The 23,737-nt window shown below is 34.8% G+C and overlaps 1 protein-coding gene and 1 pseudogene across 1 annotated transcript in view; one reads left to right on the top strand and one right to left on the bottom strand.

The window, feature by feature from the left end:
• Positions 1-8,480: 8,480 nt before the first annotated feature.
• The window catches only part of Cnbd1 (cyclic nucleotide binding domain containing 1), a 429,741-nt gene continuing 414,484 nt past the window's right edge, over positions 8,481-23,737 (top strand). Inside the window, exon 1 of the mRNA XM_027946778.3 lies at positions 8,481-8,568. Within this exon, the coding sequence (XP_027802579.3) occupies positions 8,481-8,568 (88 nt within the window). The remainder of the gene's footprint in view (positions 8,569-23,737) is intronic.
• LOC114106560 (U6 spliceosomal RNA) lies at positions 19,900-19,987 on the bottom strand (annotated as a pseudogene).

The following is a 23,737-nucleotide window of genomic DNA, read 5'->3' as shown; positions in this document are numbered from 1 at the left end:
AGTGCTTCCTTACCCCTTCTAGTTTCTGGTCTTTGCTGGCAATCCTTGGTACACCTTGGCATGGAGATTCATCACTCCTGGCCCAGGTCATCTTCTCCCTATGTTTCTTCATGTGGTCCTCCTTTGGTGAATATTTAAATCCAAAGCTGAGGAGTGGGATAATTGGGTCAAATGGTGGTTTCATTCCATGTTTTCTAACAGATCCCCTTTTTTATATAAACACTAGTGGTACTGGATTATGGTCCACCCTAGAGATTATGGTCCACACTCATTTTAACTTGAATATTTCTATAAAGACCCTAGTTACCAAAAAGAGGCAGTGGGGGGTTAGAACTCAATATACCTTTCTTGGAGGACATAGTTCAGTTCATAATGGATAGATTCTCATCAGTCCTATTCTGTTTGCTTTGAAATTTGCACAGATTTTCTCAGATTTTGGCATTAGGTTTTCTACCACTCTTGAATTTTGATATTACACAATTTGTCTTTCCAAACATCATTAGTTTACTAAGAACTTGGAAGAACTGTACTGAAGTTGGTATCCACATATTATTTTGAACTGTGCTGTTGCTCTGTTCTTTTGAATGTAACTTGGATGATGATTTGGTAGTTTCCTCTAATATGTTCAGGGAATCTGTTTAGGGAAAACAAATGGACATTGGATAATTTAAGAGATGAACAATAATTTGAGGAAGTGAATTGTATTGTGTCAGCTTAAATCCCTTATTCCATGTATCCTCTGGTGGTTTTGCTTCTCTGATCAGAGCCCGACTGATACAGTTGAAAGAGGAAACAATTTCAAACTCTGAAGAACAGGTATGCTTTTGAGGGACAATTTGAAACGTTGTGGAAAATAGATAAAGCATCTGAATTGATATGACCCACAGCTGTATTTCAGCTTTATTTTTCTGGATAGTTTCCCTCTCTTATATTTGACCTAATAAAAGTCCCTGTTTTGTTTCAACTAAGCCATTTGTCACTGCCTATCAATCTGTTTGTTGCAGGAATCATATAATAAAATCATCATTAACATCAGCTACCTTTTATCACGGGGCATGTGATCTGCAGTTTGCTAACATATAAATACATATGAATGCTTTATTCCAAGAAATTGTGTCTATAACATATAAAAATATAGTTTTAAACAACAGCAGTCACCAAAAGAAGAAAAAAGAAAAAGAAAATAACCAACAGAAAATGTGACTGGTAACATATTTTCTTTCTGAACAATAAAATGTGACTAATAGTTCTCTGGAGAAAAAATGCACAACAATGGATATTTACCTAAGCAACATTTTATACCAAAATAGCACAATGATTTATAATATTATAGGTCATTTCAGAAGTTGCTACAGGACACCTCGTGCAGATAGTGTACGATGTGGTGCAAATTATAGTGATTTGTGGAAGTGTAGAGTGGAAGACTGGAGCAATAAAGAAAGAAGAATAATGTCCTTCCTTGAATCATGGGGGAAAAGCACAGCTCAGCAATGTCTCCAGGCAACTTCGAATAGTATAGTGCATTGAAGTTTAAGTCTCTAAAATGTCAAATCTAAATGACAACGAGATTACATTAGGAAAAAGAAATCTGGATGACAAGTGGCTTGGTTGATGGCATGAGAATGATACCATCTTAAAAGTCATTTATTCTACTCACTGAGAAGCACAAAAGGGATTGGGTGAAAACAATATTCACTCATGAAATAAGTGAGGGAAGGGACACTAACCAGGAGACAGAATGTGGCCAGAAAAAGTTTTGTGATTTGGGCTTCAGTATTATTCCTTGGCTAGTTCATTATGTGACCTTCATCCACTCGGTTGGATGAAGTGATGAGTCCTGTTCTGCCTGCTGCCCAGGTGAAAAGGCAAACATTCTGTTCTGTAAACAGAAGATGCTCAGTAGGTTCATTCCAAGAAGGCGGAAACACCCCATGTGGTTCTTTAGCTTTATGCATGATGGCACATCTGTATCTTTCCTCTCTGGCCATATACTTCCTCAAGCTACCAAGGAAGGGTGGGTATGGAGTGGGCAGGATTAGACAAGATCTTGTGTGCCATACTTACTTGGATGACATTTCTAAGGCACTTCTCCAAGCAGTTGTGAATAGGGTCACATGAATCTTTGAGAATGTCTAAGTCATAAAGAAAATAAGAGAGGAAGAAGCGAGAGAGAAAGGGACATTCATTTTTTCCCTTTAGGCCAGGAAGACACAGTTCACATCCTCCTGGGTATAAATGAATAGATATTGTACTCTTAAATTTAAATGAATTTTGAGCACCTGCAGACAAAAATGTTGTGAATTCAAAGTAATGTATCTGGAGAAATGTTGAGGGAGGAAATAGATTGTGAATCTAAGAAAAATAGATTGTGAATCTAAGGAATGCATGCCAGCCAGTATTCAGAGCAGGCAAGAACAATCAGGCAATGCCTCTTGGTAAGAACACTGACTTGCTTAACAACAGTCAATGCCATTTAAAACAGGTCTGAGAAAATGATTGCTGAACACATTTGCCTTTGTCTGAACCAATGCTGGACCAACAGGCTTCAGAGTCAGCCCAAGTTTGAATCCTGAAGCTATGTTTCAATGGCTGGAAGATCTGGGAAATTATTTAACATCACCAAGACTTTGCTTCCAAATTGACAAAATGGGAACAGTATCCGTTTCTGCCTCATAGACTTTTGCAAGGATCAAATTAGATAGGAGATAATGCATGGAAATTACTTAGCTTGGCAAGTAGAATATGGCCCACAGATGTTATTGGCTATTCTATTATTACTCTTGTGAGAATAGAAATTCAAACAGAAAAGCTTTGAATTAGCCTCCTCTCACCATGTTATGAGGTCAATTTTAATCAAATAAACTCGGAGGTAGGTTATAAGTGGAGTACAAATGGGTGTGTGACTTCCATAGTGGATTTTGAACAGGCATTAAAATACTAGCATACTTCAGAATCTAGTAAAATAAATGGCTTACAGTGCTACCCCGGTTAAAATTCTTTGTAATGTAAACATTTTGTACTCTTTATTTTGTTTAGGAAAAAAACCAGCTTCAATAAGGAGATTCCATCTGTTTGTGAGTGCCTATAAAGGGAAGGAATTTAAAGTCAGTAGGAGAAGATATTTTAAAAGTTTTTAGATATATTGAATGTTCTTCAAATAATTTTCTCTGAAAAACCAGTCTGGGAATTGCTAATGCCATCAGTCTGACAAGGGTTTTTGATCTCAGTAGTTTTTCAGACTACATCATTGTTATAATGTTTAATTATTCCCTTGAATAGTTGATTTCATTTGAATGTTGTTTTTCATTTACAATCATCTACAGCTGATAACATCTTGATCATTTTAAACAGCTATCCTCTGGTATTAATATACTCTGCCTTTCCTACTGAATATATATATATATATATATATATATATATATATATATATGTATTTGTTTTTGGTTGTTGTTTTATTTTTTACAAAAAGAACTGGTATACAGCATTATTTTGATCTTGTTGGTTGAAACTATTAAGAAATATTTAAGAAATAGAGATAGGTTATTTGTATGCTTTAAGAAAACATTTGTCTGGTCTTATTATATCTTTTGAGAAATACTGTAAGTTTTAAAAATCACATTGGATGTGGCTTCATCTTTCTAGGGATTTATACATTAAAATGATATTTTTATTTATATGTGAGATCTCAAAATTTTATAAGTATTTTCTGAAGGACATAGAGAAAACAATTGTTGGGATTCATGAATAAAATCTAGTTTAATCATCTTGAGGGATGGGAGATGAGCAGGCTTCCTAAATCACATCTTTTCCTACTCCACTCAGTTTTTTCATGAATCCCCAGGGGTCTACTTTCAGTCTGGCTCTTCTGGTGCTTTTGCTATAGGTTAAAAGTAAGACATCCTCTGCCCTGTATGATCTTCTCAAGTTAATTCCCTGTACATACCTCAGTTTTCTCATCTATAAAATAGAGCTAATAAATTGTGCATACCTCATAGAGTTGGGAAGGATAAATTGACGTGGAATATCTAAATTTATGCTTTGCAAAAAAAGGATACCTCCCAAAGACTGGCCATACCACCACCACCACCATCATCACCATCATATCTTTGACCTGTATTTATTGTAGCTGCCTCTACTGCAGCACAGAATGCAGAATCCTGGGAATCCTCAATCTTTTTTCTGTCCTCCATCACTCATCAACTTCTTTTCCTTCTGTAATACCCTACTCTAATTTCAACTCATCCCCTGAACTAATCCACCTCTTTCACTTTGTCTTCTTTAACCTATGCTCCACTCAGTATCCAGCTCTAAAACAGACTGGGTGGTCACTTCCTCAGATGGAGGGCATCTACTTCCTGCGCATGTAGAAGTCTCTCCAAACTTAAGCATCTGTCTCCAATTTGCTGAACTTGGAATCTTAAAAATGCAGATAACTGAATGAATGTATCTCTAAATCTACCTCATGGACTTCTTATTTAGAAGACCAGACTACCATCATCTAAATGTTATTTCCATTCAGAGAATTTCCACACGAAAATGCAGGACACATCATTTCCTTTAAAGACAATTGCACATTTTAAATTAAGAAACCAGTGTGAAAAAGGCAAACTTGGGCTCACAGTTTAGTTTTACAATATTTGAACTCTATAATCTTCCTTTGCAGAGCCTATTTTTTTTTTTTACCTCCCAAACAGGATCATAAAATCTACCTTCAAGATTATTGTGCTTTCCAGATTATATGAAAATTTGAAACTGCATACTATTAGTAGAAGCAAACATGGATTCTTAATAAACAGGCCTGGCATTTCAGCAAATGTTAACAGAAAGTACTACCAGGATATGCAAGTTCTCAGATGAACTTCTGATATCTGAATTTGTGTCTCCTGGATTCTTCACATGATAATAACATGTTTGTGAAACACAGTTGAGTTTGGTATCACTGATTGTTATGGTTTAGATGTGGTGTCCCCAAAAGCTCAAGTGTGAGATAATGAGAGAAGGTTTGGAGGAGAAATTACTGGGTATAGCCCCAAACTAATCAGTTAATTAATCCCTGCTGGGATTAACTGAGTGTTAACTGGAGGCAGGTAGGGTGTGGCTGGAGGAAGTGGTTCACTGGGGGGAGTGGCTATGGGGTATATATTTTGTATCTGGGGAGTAGAATCTCTCTCTGCTTCCTGATGATCAGGTGAGTGCTTTCCTCCACCACATTCCACCACACTCCACTCCACTCCACCACAATGTTGTTCTGCCTCACCTAAAGCCCCAAGAACCGGAGCCTGCTGTCTATGGACTGAGATCTCTGAAACCGTGAGCCTCCTAATAAACTTTTCTTCTTCTACCATTGTTTTGGTCGGGTCTTTTAGTCACAGCAGCGAAAAAGCTGACTAAAACAATGGTACATACATTTACATCAATTGTTGGTGAAGTCCTTAGCCTAGTATATTTTCTCCAACCTGGTTATCATTTTTTTTTTGTTCTTGTCTCCTAGTTTCTGAGCCAAGTGCTGATCCATTCTACTGTGCCAAGCTAGTCGTCATCTCATTCTGGTGTGTGCTAGTCCTTGGTCGGGTGGCCACTTTCTTATATCATAGCTTGATATTCTAATTATAGAGAAAGGAAGGCAATTGGAATATTTGGAGTAAGCTTGTTATATGCCAACCATGTCTTAAATATTTTGCATGTCTTATGTAATTTGATCTTCATAAGTCATAATGAAGTAGTTGCTTACTGATATTATTTACAGTCCTTTCAGTAACCCTGTGAAATTATTCTCACTCCTCTAATTGTATAAATAAATAAACAGAGACATCATTAGTTTAAATAACTTAGTCAAGAGACCACAGTTGGGAGCTGTCCTAGACAGTTTTGGCCCAGGTACGTATAGCTTCAAACCTGGTCTTCTTTATTCTGTACTGTATTCTATACTGTATTCCACTCTAGGTAGCAAGTACTACTAGTACTCTAAAGCACATTCTCAAAGTATGAAGACTTTCTGCTTTAATATCTCAGATTTTTATCAAGTATATATTTGTATTTTTATGGCTAAGTCCATGTGAAATTTCATGGTTTTATTAAAAGCAAGGATATCAAAAATTTAAAAACTAGTCTTAGATGTAATTATGCTCTGAAAATGTTTTCTTCAAGCACCTTCTGAATGTGAATGGTGTCTCTCTGTAACCTCAGGTGAAGTTCATCAGCTTACCAGAACTTCCCTGAAGCAAACTTTAACATGTACTTTGCATGCCCTCTAAAACTTAAATCTAACTGAATTTTTTTTTGAAGAATCTATACTTGTAAAGGAATGGAGGGGAGTAGTTACATTTTATATTGCAAAAATTTCTGAAAATTCTCTCTCAATAATTTCTACTTTTTCTAAATTCCTGTCTCTCTTATAACTTCCCACCTTTCCTCTGGCTCTCCCTGATCTTTTCTTGTCCATTTGAATTTCTCAAGATTTACTTTAGCAATAATAATAGTAGTATAAATAAAAATGAGAATCAATGATTCACGTTAGGCACTAGGTATAGGAACCTTTATTTCTACCATTGTATTTAATCTTAATGACATTTGTATGAGATATTATTATTACTCCTTTTAAATGGAGTAGATTGTTAAAATTAAGGGAGATGAAGTGACAGAATTTCCTAAGATAATTTTACGAACACGTGTTTGAGAAGGGATTAGATTTATGAGGAATATCTAGGCATTGTTAATCAAACAATTTAGTATTATCTGTCTATCAAAGATAAATCATGATTATGTATGTTATTATTAGAATGAATTTTTAAAAGATTCAGAATACATTTGAAGGGATAATCAAGAAATTTTCAGGGAAATTGAATTTTTGAACTGATGGATTTTTTTTTTCTGGACATACGCATAGAGATAAACAGATACACAAAATCATGAAGATTACAGAATTAGGAAAAAATTAAGCTCTTTTGCTTATATTTCCTTCTTAATGTTCTTGTTGACTTGCATTTTTAACTCTAATATTTCTTTTTCTAATTATTTCCAAGCAAGGTCTAGATTAATATGGAATTAATATTATATGGAATATGGAAAAGAAAATGAGAACATATGGAAAAGAAGGAAAATAACAAAGACAATAAGTAAAAATAACTGTTGGTTGAAATCAGAGATGAAATTGATTAGTATAATCTTAGGGTCTTAAAATTTCTTTCTTACATTTCATTTGATCAGAACTGCTTGTCAAAGGCAAAAACAAAACAAAACACCAATAACAACCAAAAAAAAAAGAAAAAAAGAAACAATCACACATTTTATATAGCCCTATCTGCTTTAACATCTAGGAAAAATGCAGGAAGACTTTAATAATAATTTTTATAAAGAGGTTCTTTGAGTTTTAAATGTGAGAGTGGGAAAATAATGATTCTGGGATACCCTGCTGAATTAAGGCATTAGGCATTATCAAAGGGGTGTGTTTGGGATGGCGAGGTTTCATCCTGAGGTGTGTCAATGCAGGTGGAGGTAGCTGGCGAGTGTGGAAGAAATACAAAAAGCACAATGATGAGGTTCAACAAATTTGAGTCAACAGAGTTCAGAGTTTGTAGCCCTGGGTTCAGCGAAAAAACATTCAATTGAAAAGTTACACTGGAATAAGGTTACCTTGAAGATTGGATTCAATAGGGACTGTTGCAAGAAAATTTGTTACTTTTGTAATACAATGAATATTTCTAATTCTAGTTATTCATGTTATCTACATGAACTTGGTTGGAAAAAAGGTTAGCATTCTACTGGTCCAGCTCAGTTATTGGAGAGTCACAACCCTTTTGTATACAATCCATTGCCAGTTATGACACTAGAAACATATCTTTAAAGACATCTAAAGAAAATACATCAAGTCAAAAGATACTTCCATTAGGATTCTAAACCCTAACTTTGGTCATTAGCTTTACTTGTTGGGAAGCAGCAAAAAGTAACTAAAACATTTACTACTCTCCAATAGAATATGGTTAAATAAAGCTGGGGTGAGTTTATTGAATCTGTGATGAATAGAAGGGAGATTTATTTGTGTAGCCATGAGCAGCAATATAAATATTCCTGTTGCTGCAGCTACAAGAAGGGTTTGTCCCAATATAGATGTGGTGGGCAGAAAAGGGCTCAGAATTGTGGAGGCCGTAGACTGAATTCTCTCCTCTAACCTGGTCTCAGGCTCTGCTGTATCTGCCTTGGGTATTGCACATTCCTTCTTTATTCCTCCCACTCTGTGTAGCTCACACAGTCCCCCTAATTCCACTGGACTGGTATGTAGTTTTCCTCACCTGGATTTCACCCTTGGAAATGCTGCACCAACACTGTGTCAGAACCATGAGCAAGAAGATTCCGCAGGACTCAGCCTATCAGAGAGTATCTTGAAGGTTCTGCCTTATGACACCCCAAGGGAAAGAGTGATCCTTTACCTCTCAAGTAGCCTCTGCCTTTACCTCAAGATCAGCTGCCTTTGATCCGTCAAGATGCCCTTGTCTTCTCTTCCAGCAGCTATTTTGTCTCACATGATAGCCATTGACAATGTGCCTTCTCCCCCACTTCGCAAGTTACCAAGTGAGTGGGGGCTAATTGGAAGGGTCTCATTTATTTGTCATTTTTTTCCCAGTGGTTTTAGGAATTGGTAGGAACATTGAGAACCTGACCAATGGCCTTGTGGGATAGAAAGAACATAAGTGTATAACTCCTGCTTTGCCTAGTTGAAGTTATTTCAATTCAATGTTTTTCTTTATAAAATGAGGATCTTTTTGAGCACTTAGAACTTTAGATTCATTGAAATATTAAAAGGGGTAGAGAAAACAAAGGCTCAGGGACATGGCCCAGTAGGTATCAGTTTGTGGCAAATCTAGTCCCATCACAGAGTTGATCTTACTGCCCCTCAAGGGATAATTAATTTTTAATTTTCACTAGGAGAATGCTTGTTTTAAATTTAAAAGGGGAAAAAAAAGACAATTCCCATTATTCAGAATGTGAAATTTTTTCCCATTTCACTTAACTTTAATTTTCTAGTCTTTGACTTACAGTGTCATAAGAATTCTAGAAATAGAATTCAATATCGTGAAGTGTGTATAATCAACAGTGTTTATTCTATGTAGTTCATCTAAACTCGGAACGTTTTCTCCAGATGGAAACAGTTGTTACAACCATCCAGTTCATAGCTCTAATTCTTTGAACGTCAGCATATTGACTAGTAACATGTAATAGGTCTAGACTTAACTAAATTTAAAAATAAATTTTAGATAACAAAGGTAATACTCATGATCCTTTCCAATTTCACTAAAGCATTAACTCTAGTATTTTATTATTCACTGGGTAGATCTATGGTATTGATTTGAAGTGAGAGTTAACTTCCAGATAACTTTTTAAAAATTAATACTCATAAAGGAAAATAAGAGGTAATCTCATGAAATAGAAGTGAGACTAATTGAGAGTAAGAGATCCAGGAAGGGAGGAGAGAAAGGAATGGGGGAGATTTTGAGGAGTGAAAGCTACCAAATTATATTATGCACAGATATAACCATGTCCCAATGAATTCTAGTAATATGAATAATTATGTAATGTACCAATAACAATTAATTAATATTAATAACCAATACTCATAATCTTAGGGAAGAAATATCACAGACATGATTGATCTCCTTTGAAGGGATATTTTGCTTTAATAGTGTTAGACCCAGTTCTTAAAATTAGTTGCTACATTTATTAATTTATACATTAATATTATTATTGTAAAAAGTTGCTGCATGTGATTGAAGTATTCTATTTCTCTTCTAGTAGAAGCAAAATTAAAGGCAATTTTTCCAAAACCCACAGCTTCTGTCAGGTTTTGTTGTGAGAAAGAAAAAAAAAGTCACCCTAAGATGCTTTTTTTCCTTTCTATTCTCCTTTCTTTCTTTTTTTTTTCAGCAGCCCAGGAAGCTCAGTAGCTGGGAGTTAAAAGATCAAATTAATTTAGAATCAATGAGATGAGATATGTGCTACCTTCTGTAGTGTCTCCCAAGGACACTTAACTTCTGTGAAGTGATTAAAAGATGAAAAATCAGCAGCAATTTAGATCTCAGAACTGAATAGAGCATAATGGAAAGCAGGAGAGCCTTAGTGGTTCCTACTTGATGTTCTATGCCTGTGACTTCTCTTTGGAGACGTGTCCTGCTTGCTTAACGGCTGTGTCTTTGTGCTAACTCTAGCAAGTGCACAGTTTCCCCTTGTGGACTCTGATATCCCTGCTCAAACAGTGGTCTATGGAAGACTGTGTGTGGCGCACACTTTCAATCTGTAGAATGACTATACCTGAATTATAGAGCAGGTAATAGTGGGAATGATTCAAGGTGCAGTAGGTTAAATAGGAATGTTTGTTTATATATCTAAAACCACAAAAACAAAACCCAGCCATTCTGCATATCCTTTTTTACTTTGAATTCGGCCAGGTCAGTTAGACATACCCACATTCTCTATAAATATTTGGAGGTGAATAACATTATTAGGTGCTTTCTACTGGCAGCATGTAAGACTTTTGCATGCTTTGTTTATTTATTTCTCACAAGAACCTCATGGAGTCTGTGGTAGGCAGGAGAATGGCCCCCAGTGAATTGTGTCCATGTGCTACTCTGCATAGGCTCTGTTCCATAGCAAGCGGGAGGTCATCCACATATGGAACTGAGGTGGCTAAATCTGATCATCTTGAGATGGGGAGAGAACCTAGTGCCCACTGTAATCATGAGGTCATTATTGATAAAAGAGGGAGGAAGGAAGGGAATCAGAGTCAGAAGGATGAGGCTATTGCTGGCTCTGAAGACCGAGTGAGATGTGAGCCAAGGAAGCACCAAGGCATCCAGGCAGCTAGAAGCTGTAAAAGGCAAGGAGATGAGTTCTCCCATAGAACCTTCTGAAGGCACTCAGTCCTGCTGACCACTCAGAATGAGCCAGTGACCCATTTCAGACTTTCCACCTCCAGAAGGATAAGAAAATATATTCTTTCTTTCTTCTTTCCTTCCTTCCTTCCTTCCTTCCTTCCTTCCTTCCTTCCTTCCTTCCTTCCTTCCTTCCTCTCTCTCTCTCTTTCTTTCTCTTCTCCTCCTCCTCTTCCTCCTCCTCCTCCTTCTCCTTCTCCTCCTCCTCCTCCTTTTTTTTTCTGTACTGGGAATTGAACTTAGGATGCTCTACCCCTGAGCTATATCCCCAGCCCTTTTTATATTTTATTTTGAGACAGGGTCTCTCTAAATTGCCTGTGCTAGCCTCAAACTCGCCATCCTGCTGCCTCAGTCTCCTAGATTCCTAGGATGACAGGTGCATACTACCATTCTTGGCATATTCATATTCTTTTAAAGCCACTAGGTTTGTGGTAATTTGTAACAGGAAAAACCAAAGGCTGATAAAGGTCCATTTTACATTTCAGAGTAATGAGGCTTCGGTGTCTGAAAGGACCCACTGCCCTGAAATCCCTTGCCCTTTTAATCAGTTAAATGATGCATAGACATTAATTGCACTTTGCCATTTTATCTCCTCACATGCTCTTGATTTAAAGGAGGAAACACATCACACATCTTCAAACATGACTCAGTTGTTCTCATTGAATTTTCAGACTCAGGCATTTCAAATAGTTAAGCTTCTTAAGGCAGTTTAGTGCTTGCAGCCCCCCTGACCCCCCCACTACCCTGATCTTTGCAACTTTCAAGTTTTCTCCTTCTACAGTCTCTTTGACTTCTGCCTCAGGATTTTTCACATCTTGCTAACCCTGGGGAAGGGACCCATGTTCTCAAATGCTAGAGTCATGCCAGTTTTTATTCTGGGTGAGAATAATTTTTAAAACTTTACAGTTAACAAAGCATATAATGGTTTTATTTTCTGGGTGAAGTAATATCTGATCAAAGTATACACATGATCCACTATTATAAATATTATAAGTTGATTTCCTAAAGAGACAAAAAGAAGAAAAAAAACATGTTTCTTTTTGAAAGAAAGAAACATGTTTTTCTTCTTTTTGTCTAATTATAAAAAATTGTTAGTGGGAGGCTGGAAGCTGTCCTGCACCATTTGGCTTATAATTAGGAGTATGGTCCAGTAAGCTTCCTTTGCTTGGAGTAATATGCTGCACCTCTATTTACTTCATACTTATCAGGCTTATCCTACTGAGAAAGGGACAGTTTTAAAATATGGTTTACATTTGGCTAGTGGTTGATCCTGGAAGAACTTCTGTGCTTTTCCAGTAACAAAAGTGTTTTAAGTTCACAAAGCACTTATAAATATATTTTATTCCAACATATGAGAATTTAGAAGAGAAAAAAAATGTTCAAGACTAGAGACACTTCAAGGAATCTAGACACACTGCTCTTAAGTGAATGTTTTTTTCTTTGCTCTTTTCCATTTTATGGTGCATATTTACGGAAAGCTTAAAAATACTGTGTCATCATTCCTCAGTCTTCAAGGGCATTTCCTGTAATTTGAGAGTTTTTTAGTTCTTTAGTAGATAAAGATTAAAGGAGTTTCTAAATATGTGTTTATTTGGAAAAGTGAATGTTGCATCCATTTTAAAAATTTTAAACCATTCACAGCCTTAGAATGCAGGTAAAAAAGTAAGGCTTGTCAGTAGAGAAGAAAAATAGAGCAACAGACTGTAATGTATAAAGAAACAAGGTTAAACAAGAATGGAAATCTCCAGAAGGAATACACAGCGAGAAAGATGGTTGAATATTTGTGTATGTTTCTGTACTTAAATAATCAATAATAGTAAATATATAAAGGCCCATCAGATAAATTATGGAAGAAAGCATTAGAAGATTATTTCTCAACTTTATATTTCATGTAACAGTCACATTTTATTTTTAATACCAAGGAGAAAAAATGGTTGTTCCACTGGCAAAACCTAAACAAAACCCAAATCTCCAAACGTTTCTTGTTTTTTTTTAACCACTGTTATAACTATCTCAGTGTACCTATCTTCTTGTCAGAAATCTTGTGTGGCTTTTATAAATTATGGGAATTAAAACTTGAGCTCAGTTATGCCTGAGGGTTCAGGATGGAAGCAGGAAATGAAGTAAAATGCAATGCAAATCAGATCTGTCCACTAGGTGGCAGGCTAAGTCTCCCCCAGTCTCAAGATACTGCTCTGTCTTCAGTCTCAGAAATTAGAGCTCAATTATTGTCATTGCTACTGCATTATCAATCCTTCAACCATCTAGATAGGTCTTCCATCCCCTTTACTGAACAGTTCTATGTTTTTCCTTCCAACATACATTGTGAACAGATTATTTGTCTAATAGGATGATTAAAAAATATCATATTAATGCTTCACTCAAAAGCTGTTAGGGTCCTACTCTCCTCTGAAACTTAGATTACAATTCATTTTCCACAATCTGCACTTAACTTTTTCATAATTTGGTTAAAAGCTATCACTCGTATTCTAGATCTTGCACTTCTATCCACATAACTGTCCACTATAGCTAAACTATTTTGGTTATCTTTCCTTAATCTGTCAATATCGACCAGGGATGTGGGGGGAAATTACTAGGTTTAATTAAACATTGAGATCATCACTCTTTGTACACATGCTCAGAAATGTGGGATAGAATTGCAACCTCTCAGCACAGCAGTGTTTGGGATTTTTTCTCCTGTGGCGGTCTCCAAGGCTGCCTAGACAGTAGCCTGCACAGCCCTTTTTGATCTCCTAGGTGGTAGCTCAAGTTCAAGGTAGTGAGAGGTACATAGGTACAGATGGTGAGCTACTCAAGCTTAAAAGCCTCATAAGCTAATATCTCTTATAACAATTCTTTAAGAATTTTTCTGTTTTCAGATTTTCCTTTAAGGAACTTCTCAGTTATAGAGTCAAGGTACTCGGGGAAGCCCATTTTGGTGGCTCCCTCTCAGGTCTTTGTAGGTCAACCATAGTTCCTCCTAGCCCAGATGCAATCACCAATCAGAGATCATTATTATCATACAGAGTGTTGCCCAGCAATACAGTTAACCCTACATTAATCTAGTCTCTAGGAAAAAGAGTGGAGACTTATGCTGAAGGGAAAATTGCTCCTTGAATTCTACCTTAAAATCGTTACCATACTCTCTTGACTTAGGTCCCATTTCCTATCTTTATGGTTCTTTTCTATCTTCCTCTCTTTGTTCCCATTATTTCTAGTTCTTGAAAGTTGTCAACCATTTTGTTTCCATAGAGACTTTCCTGGTCTCTCCAGGATGAAGTAAATGTCTTTTGTGTCTTTGAACTCTTCTTTGTCTGTACCCCTTCCCATTGTACTTAATACTTTCAATCCATAGCAGATATCTTCTCACCCCTGAGAAAGGAAGGATGTTTTATCATTTTTCCGTAACAGGGATAAACCTGGAGGATGTTTGTGCTAAGTGAAATAAGCTGGGTGCAGGAGAACAAAATACTGTATAATTCACTTACATGTAGGGTCTAAAAATATCAGATTCATAAAGCAGAGGCTAGGCAAGGGATAGGGGATGAAGAGAGGGGAGGTGCCGATCAAAGGAGTCTTGTTAGACTCCATTTAAGCAGGAGGAATAAGGTTTTGAGATCGGTTACACAGCATGGTTGACCACAGTTGGTAATAATGTATTGCATATGTAAAAATTGTTAACAGATTTTAAATATTCTTACGAGAAATGATAGGTAGGGTGAAGTAGGAGATATGTTAATTAGCTTGAGTTAAGTTTTCCAATATATCAAAAATGCTACAATGTACCACCAAATACATACAATTAATATTTTTCAAGTAAGAATAAAAACAACAAATTATTTTTAAAATCATAAAGATATACAAAAATAAAATTATACACATGTGTACGTATAGACACATGTGACTATGCATGGCAAGTGTCTTCTCTGGCCACTGTCTTCTCAGTTGTTCATCCAAGAAGTGGAGTTTGCTCCAGAAGCAGCAACAGCAATTGAATCCCTTTGCAGTTTTTTCACTCTTCCAGGAAATAGTCTCATTGTATGTATTTACTTCAACAGCCAGCGCTAGCTGCGGAGGCCCTGCATGCAGGTTGGATCCCAGCTTCAGGGATCTTCATTGTTCCAAATGTATGAAGTTTTAGTCAATCTCTTCCCTCTGGGTCATCCAAGAAAATCGTGTTAGTAGTTCCTTCCTGGGTGATACTTGGTCTTCCCTTTGTGTCTCTTCAGTCCTTGACTATCTGTTTAACAGAGTGTTGTATCAGTTTTCTCCATTAAAACAACTCTTGTGGTTTGTCTCTTGTCTACTTGATTCTGGCTTCTACAATGGGAATTTATTTCTATTAAAGTCAATCAAGTATCCTATGCATAACTGTTTTGCATTGGTAAGCAAGTATCATAGGAGAACCACAAAGCCAAAGTATGTGTACATTTTAAATTTTAATAAATATTGACAAATTTTCTTCCACAAGGGTTATATTAATTTCTAGTATCATCAACGGTATATTTAAGTATCTATTTCACAATATTTTCACTCATGTTGTATAAATTTTTTTCCAATCAGCTTAAAATAGTTTTATTGATATTTCAATTTGCATTTCTTTTTTTTAATATTTATTTTTTAGTTGTAGTTGGACACGATATCTTTAATTAGTTTATTTAATTAGGTTTTTTTTTTTTACTGTGGTGTTGAAGATCAAATCCAGGACCTCGCCTATGCTAGATGAGCACTCTACCACTGAGCCACAAGCCCAGCCTTAATTTGCATTTCTTTATGACTGTTATTTAGAGTTTTTTTTTTCACATATTGGTGATCATCTATATTTATGTGAACTGTTTACATCCCTTACCCATTTATTAGAATTTACTTTCCTCTTTATTTAAAAGAACTCTTTATGTACAAAAGAAATAAGCCTTTTCCCATGTATTTTTAAAATTTTTAATTTTTTTTCTTATTAGTTATACATGACAGCAGAGTGCATTTCAATTCATTGTACAGAAATGAAGCACAACTTCTCATTTCTCTGGCTGTACAGGATGCCGAGTCACACCATTCATGCAATCATACATGTCTGTTTCATTCCACCATCTTTCCTACCCCCACACTTTCTCCCCTCCCGTCCTCTCCCTTCCCTTCCCTTCCCTCTGCCCAATCGAGAGTTCCTCCATTCTTCCCTAGACCCACCCCAAATGATGGATCAGCATCCGCATATCAGAGAAAATATTTGGCCTTTGGATTTTTTTGGGTTGGCTTATTTCACTTAGGATGATATTCTCCTAAGTGAAATAAGCCAACCCCCAAAATTATGATATTATTACTTGCAATGCCATATTTCATTCTTCTCTAAGGCTGAATAATATTCCATTGTGTATATATAACACATTTTCCTTATCCATTCATCTGTTGATGGGCATCTAGGTTGGTTCCATAGTTTAGATATTGTGAATTGAGCTGCTATAAACATTCATCTGGCTGCATCACTGTAGTATGCTGATTTTAAGTCCTTTGGATATAAACCAAGGAATGGGATAGGTGGGTCAAATGGTGGTTCTATTCCAAGTTTTCTAAGGAATCTTCATACTGCTTTCCAGAGTTTCACAATTTTCAGTCCTACCAGCATGTGTGAGTGTACGTTTGCCCCAAACCTTGCCAATACTTATTGTTGCTTGTATTCTTAACAATTGCCATTCTGACTAGAGTGAGATGAAATCTTAGTTTTGATTTGCATTTCTCTAATTGCTAGAGATGTTAATTTTTTTATATATTTGTTGATTGATTGTATATCTTCTTTTGAGAAGTGTCTGTTCAGTTCCTTAGCCCATTTATTGACTGGGTTATTTGATTTTTTGGAGTTAAGTTTTTTTAGTTCTTTATACATTCTGGAGATTAATGCTCTTTCTGATGTGCAAATGGTAAATATTTTCTCCCATTCTGTTTGTATTCTTCTATTGTCATTATGATTTTTACATCATACAAATATTTTAGAACTTGTAGTTTTTAAGTCTTTATTTAGTCATTCTTCATGCCAAGGTTTAAAAATAACTTCCTCATGATTAATATTTATATAGTTTTTTAAAAATATTATACTCATTAAATATTAGATGCATCTAGATTGTTGTAGAACACCAAAGGTGTAGACCGTAAAATACAATTTAATATTTTTTCAACTGACCAACCAACTATTCTAACACCCTTTGTAGGCAACCTATATTTTCTGCTAATTTGAAATGCCACTTTTTATTACATGTTGAATGTACGCCTTTTTGCGTCTATTTTTGAAATCTATTATTTACTTTTTCCATTTACCATCTATTTATGTATAAATGTTGAATTGTTATCATTATTGAGGCATTATATTGCAATATCTAGTAAGATTAACCTCAATTGATTACTCCTTTTAAAGAGATTTTGTGTGCCACTTTCTCATGTTTATTTTTCTTTAGGGATATTTTTTTCTTAAAATAAACATCCTGATATTGTACTTGGAAATGTGTTAAATTTAATAATTAATACATGGAAAATTAACAGCTTTATTATTTTGAATCTTCCTATTCAAAAATTGGTATCTTTACAATATTAATCTTTTTACTTTCAATTTATGCAACTTTCTTTATATCCTAAATAAAATTTATCCAGAGGTATTTTATCCTTTTCCTTTTCTATTATATTTCTTCTTTTTTGAACCATAAAAGTAGTACATGTGAAAGATACTGAATTTTTAAATTTTAAGACCATCAGAATCTTGAAAGTTTTGGAAGTTCAGTATAAACTTATTTTTCTTGATTCATTTGACATTCCATCATCCCCAATATTTTTTTTTGAATTTCTGAAAGATATTCTATTACATAAAAAGAAGCATCCACCAAGCTGATGGATAACTGTAACACTGACACAGAACTGTAATCTAATCTTTAGACACATTCAAATTTGGCTAATTGTTCTGATAATGTTCTTTCCAGTAAAAGAATCCAATTAAAATCTCATGTTTCACTTCTCTGTCTTTTCTCTTGGGTCTCCTTCAGTCTGAAATGGTTCCTCAGTTTTCCTTGACGTTCATGACCCTGATACTGGGAGATTAAAAAAAGTTGTTTTGCAGAATATCTGGCAAGTTGGTTTGTCTGACGTTTCCTCATGATTAGATTTCAGGTAGACATCTTTGGCAGCAGTATCCCAGGAGTGATCCTGTGTTTTTCTCCTTCCATCTTTTCATGGGGCACATGATTTCATCCTGTTCCACTATTGTTGATATTTACTTTAATGAATTGATTAAGGTGATATATGGAGAATTTCTTTGCTATAAATGTTTGCAGTTAATATGTGTTTCGTAAGCATATAATATCACATTTATCAAGCATATTAAAAAATAAGCACAGGGTTTCTTATTTTATTAAAGTTTTAATTGACTGCCATCACCACATGTGTTGGTGTTCATTGTTCACACTTTGGCCACAGGGAGACTCTTCAAGTCAGTTTGAGCTTTTCCTTGTTTGGCAAAATAAGATTTTCCAGGCTTATTTTGTACTTTGTCTTATCCTTGGAATCAGATAATTTTTTTAAGAATAAAATATGATACATGGCTAATAAATTCCTCATTAATTATTTTAAGTTTCTACATCCTTAGTGATTCATTTTCTACTTCACTTTTGGGTGATAAGGAAGGGAAGTTATTGTTGAGTTTATTCTGTTTCCATTTGTACTTGCATTTTTTTCCTTTGTGAATTATAATGGTATAGAATTTAGAATACAAAATATAAACCTCTATTGCTTGATTCATTAACTTAGAAAATGCATCCTTATAACCTAGTATGAAATGAAAAAAACTGACCCTCTTTACATCTTGACTATTAATCATATTAATGTTTAATCCTTGGACTAATTACATTTATTCTTGAAATGTTCTCATTAAGTTTCCATTATTTAAAAATTTTTAAAAAGTAACGATTGGTTATCTAGTATGTGAGGTTTGTACTTTCTTATCTTTGCTGAAACTTTTAAGTATTTATTTATTATTTCCACTATAATCTATGAATAATTTACTATTTATATTTGGGTGTACAGAATTTATTAGTATAGTTTATTAATATAATTTCCATACTATTTAGTGTTGGTTAGGTTACATGCTTATATGATTTCTTCATTCAGTGATCTAAGCAAATCTGATATTCAAATAGAGTTAGTCAAAGAAGGCTCATGGTCCCATATGTTCTCTGAGTTCTTATATCTACCTCTTAACTTTATGTATATTGGAAAATAAAATTTATGAGTCATCTTTTTCCTCCCTTACTTTACTATTTGCCAGAACTTTGACAAGAGTAGGATGCTTTCTCTTTTTGCTAAATGCAAAATAATTATCTTTGAAGTATAGTAACATACGTAGTAGTTACTAATCTAATAGCATCTAGAACATCTAGTCTCTTTGTAAATTCTGTATCATGATTCATCTTCCCCTTTCCTGGTCATGAAATCATATTTAATTACTCATAAGCAAATCTTTACATGAGAAAAGTGTTCTTGTATTGTAAGTGTTTTTTTTTCCCCATTGCCATTATTTCTGTTTGCTTATTCTGGATTAATTTTCTTTCTTTCTTTTTTTTAAAAATAATAAATCACTTTATTTTAAAAGAAAAGAATATTGAGACTTACACAAATTTAGTAACTTGTTCCATGTAGCACCACTTTAGATTTAAAAGCAAAAAATAGATTCCAAAGCCTAGATCTTTCGTGATGTTTTAAATATTTTCATGTATTTGTTTATTTTTTATTCTACTTTGTTACATATGACCACAGAATACAGTACAACTCATATTACACATATAGAGCACATCTTTTTATATCTCTAGTTGTATACATAGTATATTCATACCATTTGTGTCTTCATACATGTACTTAATGATGTCCATCTCATTCCACCAATTTTTTTATCCCCATGCCTTTCCCTTGTCCTCTCACACCTTTGCTCTATCTAGATTTTGTCTAAAAAAATATGAAACACTTCTTGAATTTGCAGGGGCCATGCTAATCTTATATTGTTCCAATTTTAGTGTATGTGCTGCCAAAGTGAGTGCTCCGGATTAATTTTCATAGATAACATCTCCTATCTTCATTTATCACATTCATTCATCTTTTTTTCCTATTTATTCAGGTATGTAACCCTGTGTCAGTGATTATATTTTCTTACATCTTTGCTGTGTGTATTGTTTCTAAAGTGGATTTTATTTGTCTTAATTTTATCTTTCTATTCTTTATTGAATATAGTCTTTTAATTTGTAATTTTTTTTTCTGTTGTCCTAATCATACTTAATGCCTTGTAATTTTGTTTTAGTGTAATCAAGGCTATAATGTGTCTTGTGTGGGGGGAAGGGGAGCAGCATAGGATTTTTACCTTTCCTCCATAATTGTTCTGATGCACATTATTTGATAAGTTCATCATATTCATATTTTCCTTCAGAGTATGTTACACATGGGTGCAAGGATTATTGAATGATGATTAGTTTTTGAAGATAATTTTGTTTGGAAAAAATAGCAGTGGGCAGTATGGTGGTACTGAAAATTGACTGAATTTTTTTGTATGCTAACTTTTAACACTCTCTCATCAACCCTGTTCTGTACTCATCTCTAAACAATAAGCTTCTAATTAGTGCTCTCATCATGCCCATTTCAAAGGTTTGGGGGCAGTTATTTGGAATCTATTTGTTTCTTTTCAATAACTGAGATCAGTTGCTTCTGTATTGATTGATTGTTAATATTGTCCTCTATCTTATCACAACAACTTGATTCTAGAAAAGCCCGGCTATAAGTGGGATCCTTGATTGGGCGTGCAATCCAGGTATGTCATCAACTCAAGGTTGACCCTTGTTCTGTCAATGTTCTAAGAACTAAAAGTTAAATCTTTCCCTCTAAAATCAGAAACAAGACCAGGATGTTCACTGTCACCATATTATTCAATATAGAACTTGACATTTTAACCAGTGCAATTAGCAAGATAACGAAATAAAAATGATACAATTTGAAAAGAAAAAAAAATGTTAAATTATCACTGATTGATGGTAATATGATCATATACTTAGAAGATCCTTCAAAGCTCTGCCAGAAGACTTTTAGAGCTGACATATAAATTCAGCAAAATATCAGGATACAAAACCTACAAATGAAAATTGAAAATGCTTCTATATGCCAATAATGCATTTGCTGACAATAGAAGTCAGGAAAATAATTCTGTTCACAATAGTCCACAAGATAATACCTAGGAATAAATCTAACCAAAGAGTCTGTGATAGACATCCACAGTGAAAAATACAGAATACTGAAAAAAGAAAAAGAAATAGAAGAAGGCACATGGAAAGACCTACCATGGTTCATGTGTAGGCAGAATTAATATTAAAATGTCCATATTACATACAGTGATCTACAGATTCAAGGCAATCCCCACCAAAATACCAAAGGCATTCTTCACAGAAGTAGGAAGAAAAACCAAAACAAACAAACAAACAAAAAGAACAAAAACCAAACAGTCCTAAAATTCATATGAAAGAACCAAAGACCCAGAAAAGCAAAGCAATTCTGTGCAAAAAGAGCAATGCTGGAGGCATCACAATACGATTTCAAATTATATTACAGAGCTACCCAAACAACATTGTACTGACATAAAAACTGGCATGTAGGTCAGTGAAATAGAAGACACAGAGAAAAACCCACACAGAAACAGTCATCTGAGCCTTGATGAAAGAGCCAAAAACATACATTGGAGAAAAGACAGCCTTTTTTTGACAAATGGTGCTAGGAAAGCTGGATATCTGTATGAAACTAGATCCCTCTCTTACTTGTCACAAAAAATCAACTCAAAATTGATCAAATATCTAGAAATAGTCCATAAACTTTTCAGCTGCTGGAAGAAAACATAGGGGGGTAAACACTCTAACATATAGGCCCAGGCAATGACTTTCTCAACAGTACTTTTAAATCCCAGGAAATAATACAAAGAATTAATAAATGGGATGGCATCAGCTAAAAAGCTTCTGCACAGCAAAGGGAACAGTACCATTAAGAGAGATCTTCAGGGGCTGGGGATGTGGCTCAAGCAGTAGCATGCTTGCCTGGCATGTGCAGGGCGCTGGGTTCGATCCTCAGCACCACATAAAAATAAAATAAAGATGTTGTGTCCACTGAAAACTGAAAAATAAATATTAAAAAATTCTATCTTTAAAAAAAAAGAGAGAGAGACCTACAGAATGGGAAAAAAGTCTTTGCTAGCTGCTCTTCTGAAGGAATTAATATCCAGAGTATATAAAGAACCAAAAATAAAATAAATCTCAGTGTAATTTTGATTTGCATTTCCATGATGGCTAAAGAAATAAAACATATACATATGCATATATATATATTGAACATATACATGTATATATCGAACATGGACTTATTGAACATATACATATATACATATTGAACATACATACACATATATGTATATGTGTATGTCAAAACTACACTGAGATTTCTATTCACTCATGTTAGACTGACACTCATCATCAAGAACACAATTAACAAAATGGTGATGAGGATGTGGTGGGAAAAGAAATTCTTATACACTGTTGATGTGAATGTAAATTAGTACAGCACTGTGGAAATTAGCATGGAGGTTTCTCAAAAGACTAGAAATGGAACCACTGTATGATTCAATTATACCACTCTTAGATATTAATCCAAAAAGAATAAAAATCAGTATACTATAATGATTCATGTGTACCCATGTTTATCCTGGCATAATTCATAATAGCCAAATTATGGAACCAGCCCAAGTGTCTATCAACTGTGGAATAGATAAAATATGACAGATCTATACAATGGAGTTTTATTCATGTATGAAGAAGAATGAAATTATTTCATTTGCAGGAAAATGGATGGATGGAACTGGAGTAGATCATGTTAAGTGAAATAAGTCAGACTCAGAAAGTTAAGGGTCATATGTTTTGTCTCATATGTAGAGGATAGGGAGAAAAAGGGAAAGGAAAGAACCTCACAAAAATGGAAGGGAAACCAGTAGAACAGAGGAAAGACCAAGGGGAAGGAGAGGAGGACAAAGGGAGGTACTGGTGAATGAACCTGATTAAATTATATTATGAGCAAGTATATCATAGTGTGACTCACTATTATGCACAAATAATTAAAAAAAATAAATATGGGGAGAAAAGGGTAGCAGCAGAGATGGTGGTATTCAATGAGGCCATAGAAGTTAATTTGGGTGTAATTATAAAAGGCAGAGTATTCCATACAAGGTATTTATACTTTAACCTATAGGTTAATAGAGGATTAAAAGTATTTTGAACAAAAAAGTTATGCAACCACATTGGGATTTTAGAAATGAAGCTAGAGTTTGGGAGGCTAGTTCAGATGTTATTACAATTGTACCAAATACTCTAGGAGGATGTTAAACAAGATCCTGATATCCATCTGTGTACTCCTTCATGGCAAAGGCCCCAATTGGAGAGGACACCTTTAGGAGATATTCAGGATATATCTCAGAAGGGCAGAATCTAATTTCTTCATAACTCATTGTTCCTGAAGAAGAAAGAGTAGTCTAAGATACTGAGATAGGTGGTAGAGTTATAAATGATAGGGATTTTCTTATTCCAGATAGGGATTGCAGGACAGGATCACATTTCTTTCTTCTTTGTGAAGTGGGGGAAGAATTTTAGGTGGAGTTTTTGTTATCTTGAATTTGATTTTTCTAGGTGATATTTACACGTGCATTAGTGGAGTAATGATTAGAAATCTGGGCTAGAGAGTTTGATTTGAGAATCTTGAGTGTGTTTGTGGTA

This window comes from Marmota flaviventris, chromosome 15, assembly GCF_047511675.1.
Source record: "Marmota flaviventris isolate mMarFla1 chromosome 15, mMarFla1.hap1, whole genome shotgun sequence".
NCBI lineage: Eukaryota > Metazoa > Chordata > Mammalia > Rodentia > Sciuridae > Marmota > Marmota flaviventris.
The sequence above is the reverse complement of the archived record's forward strand: the minus strand, read 5'-3'. Positions and strand labels throughout refer to the sequence as shown.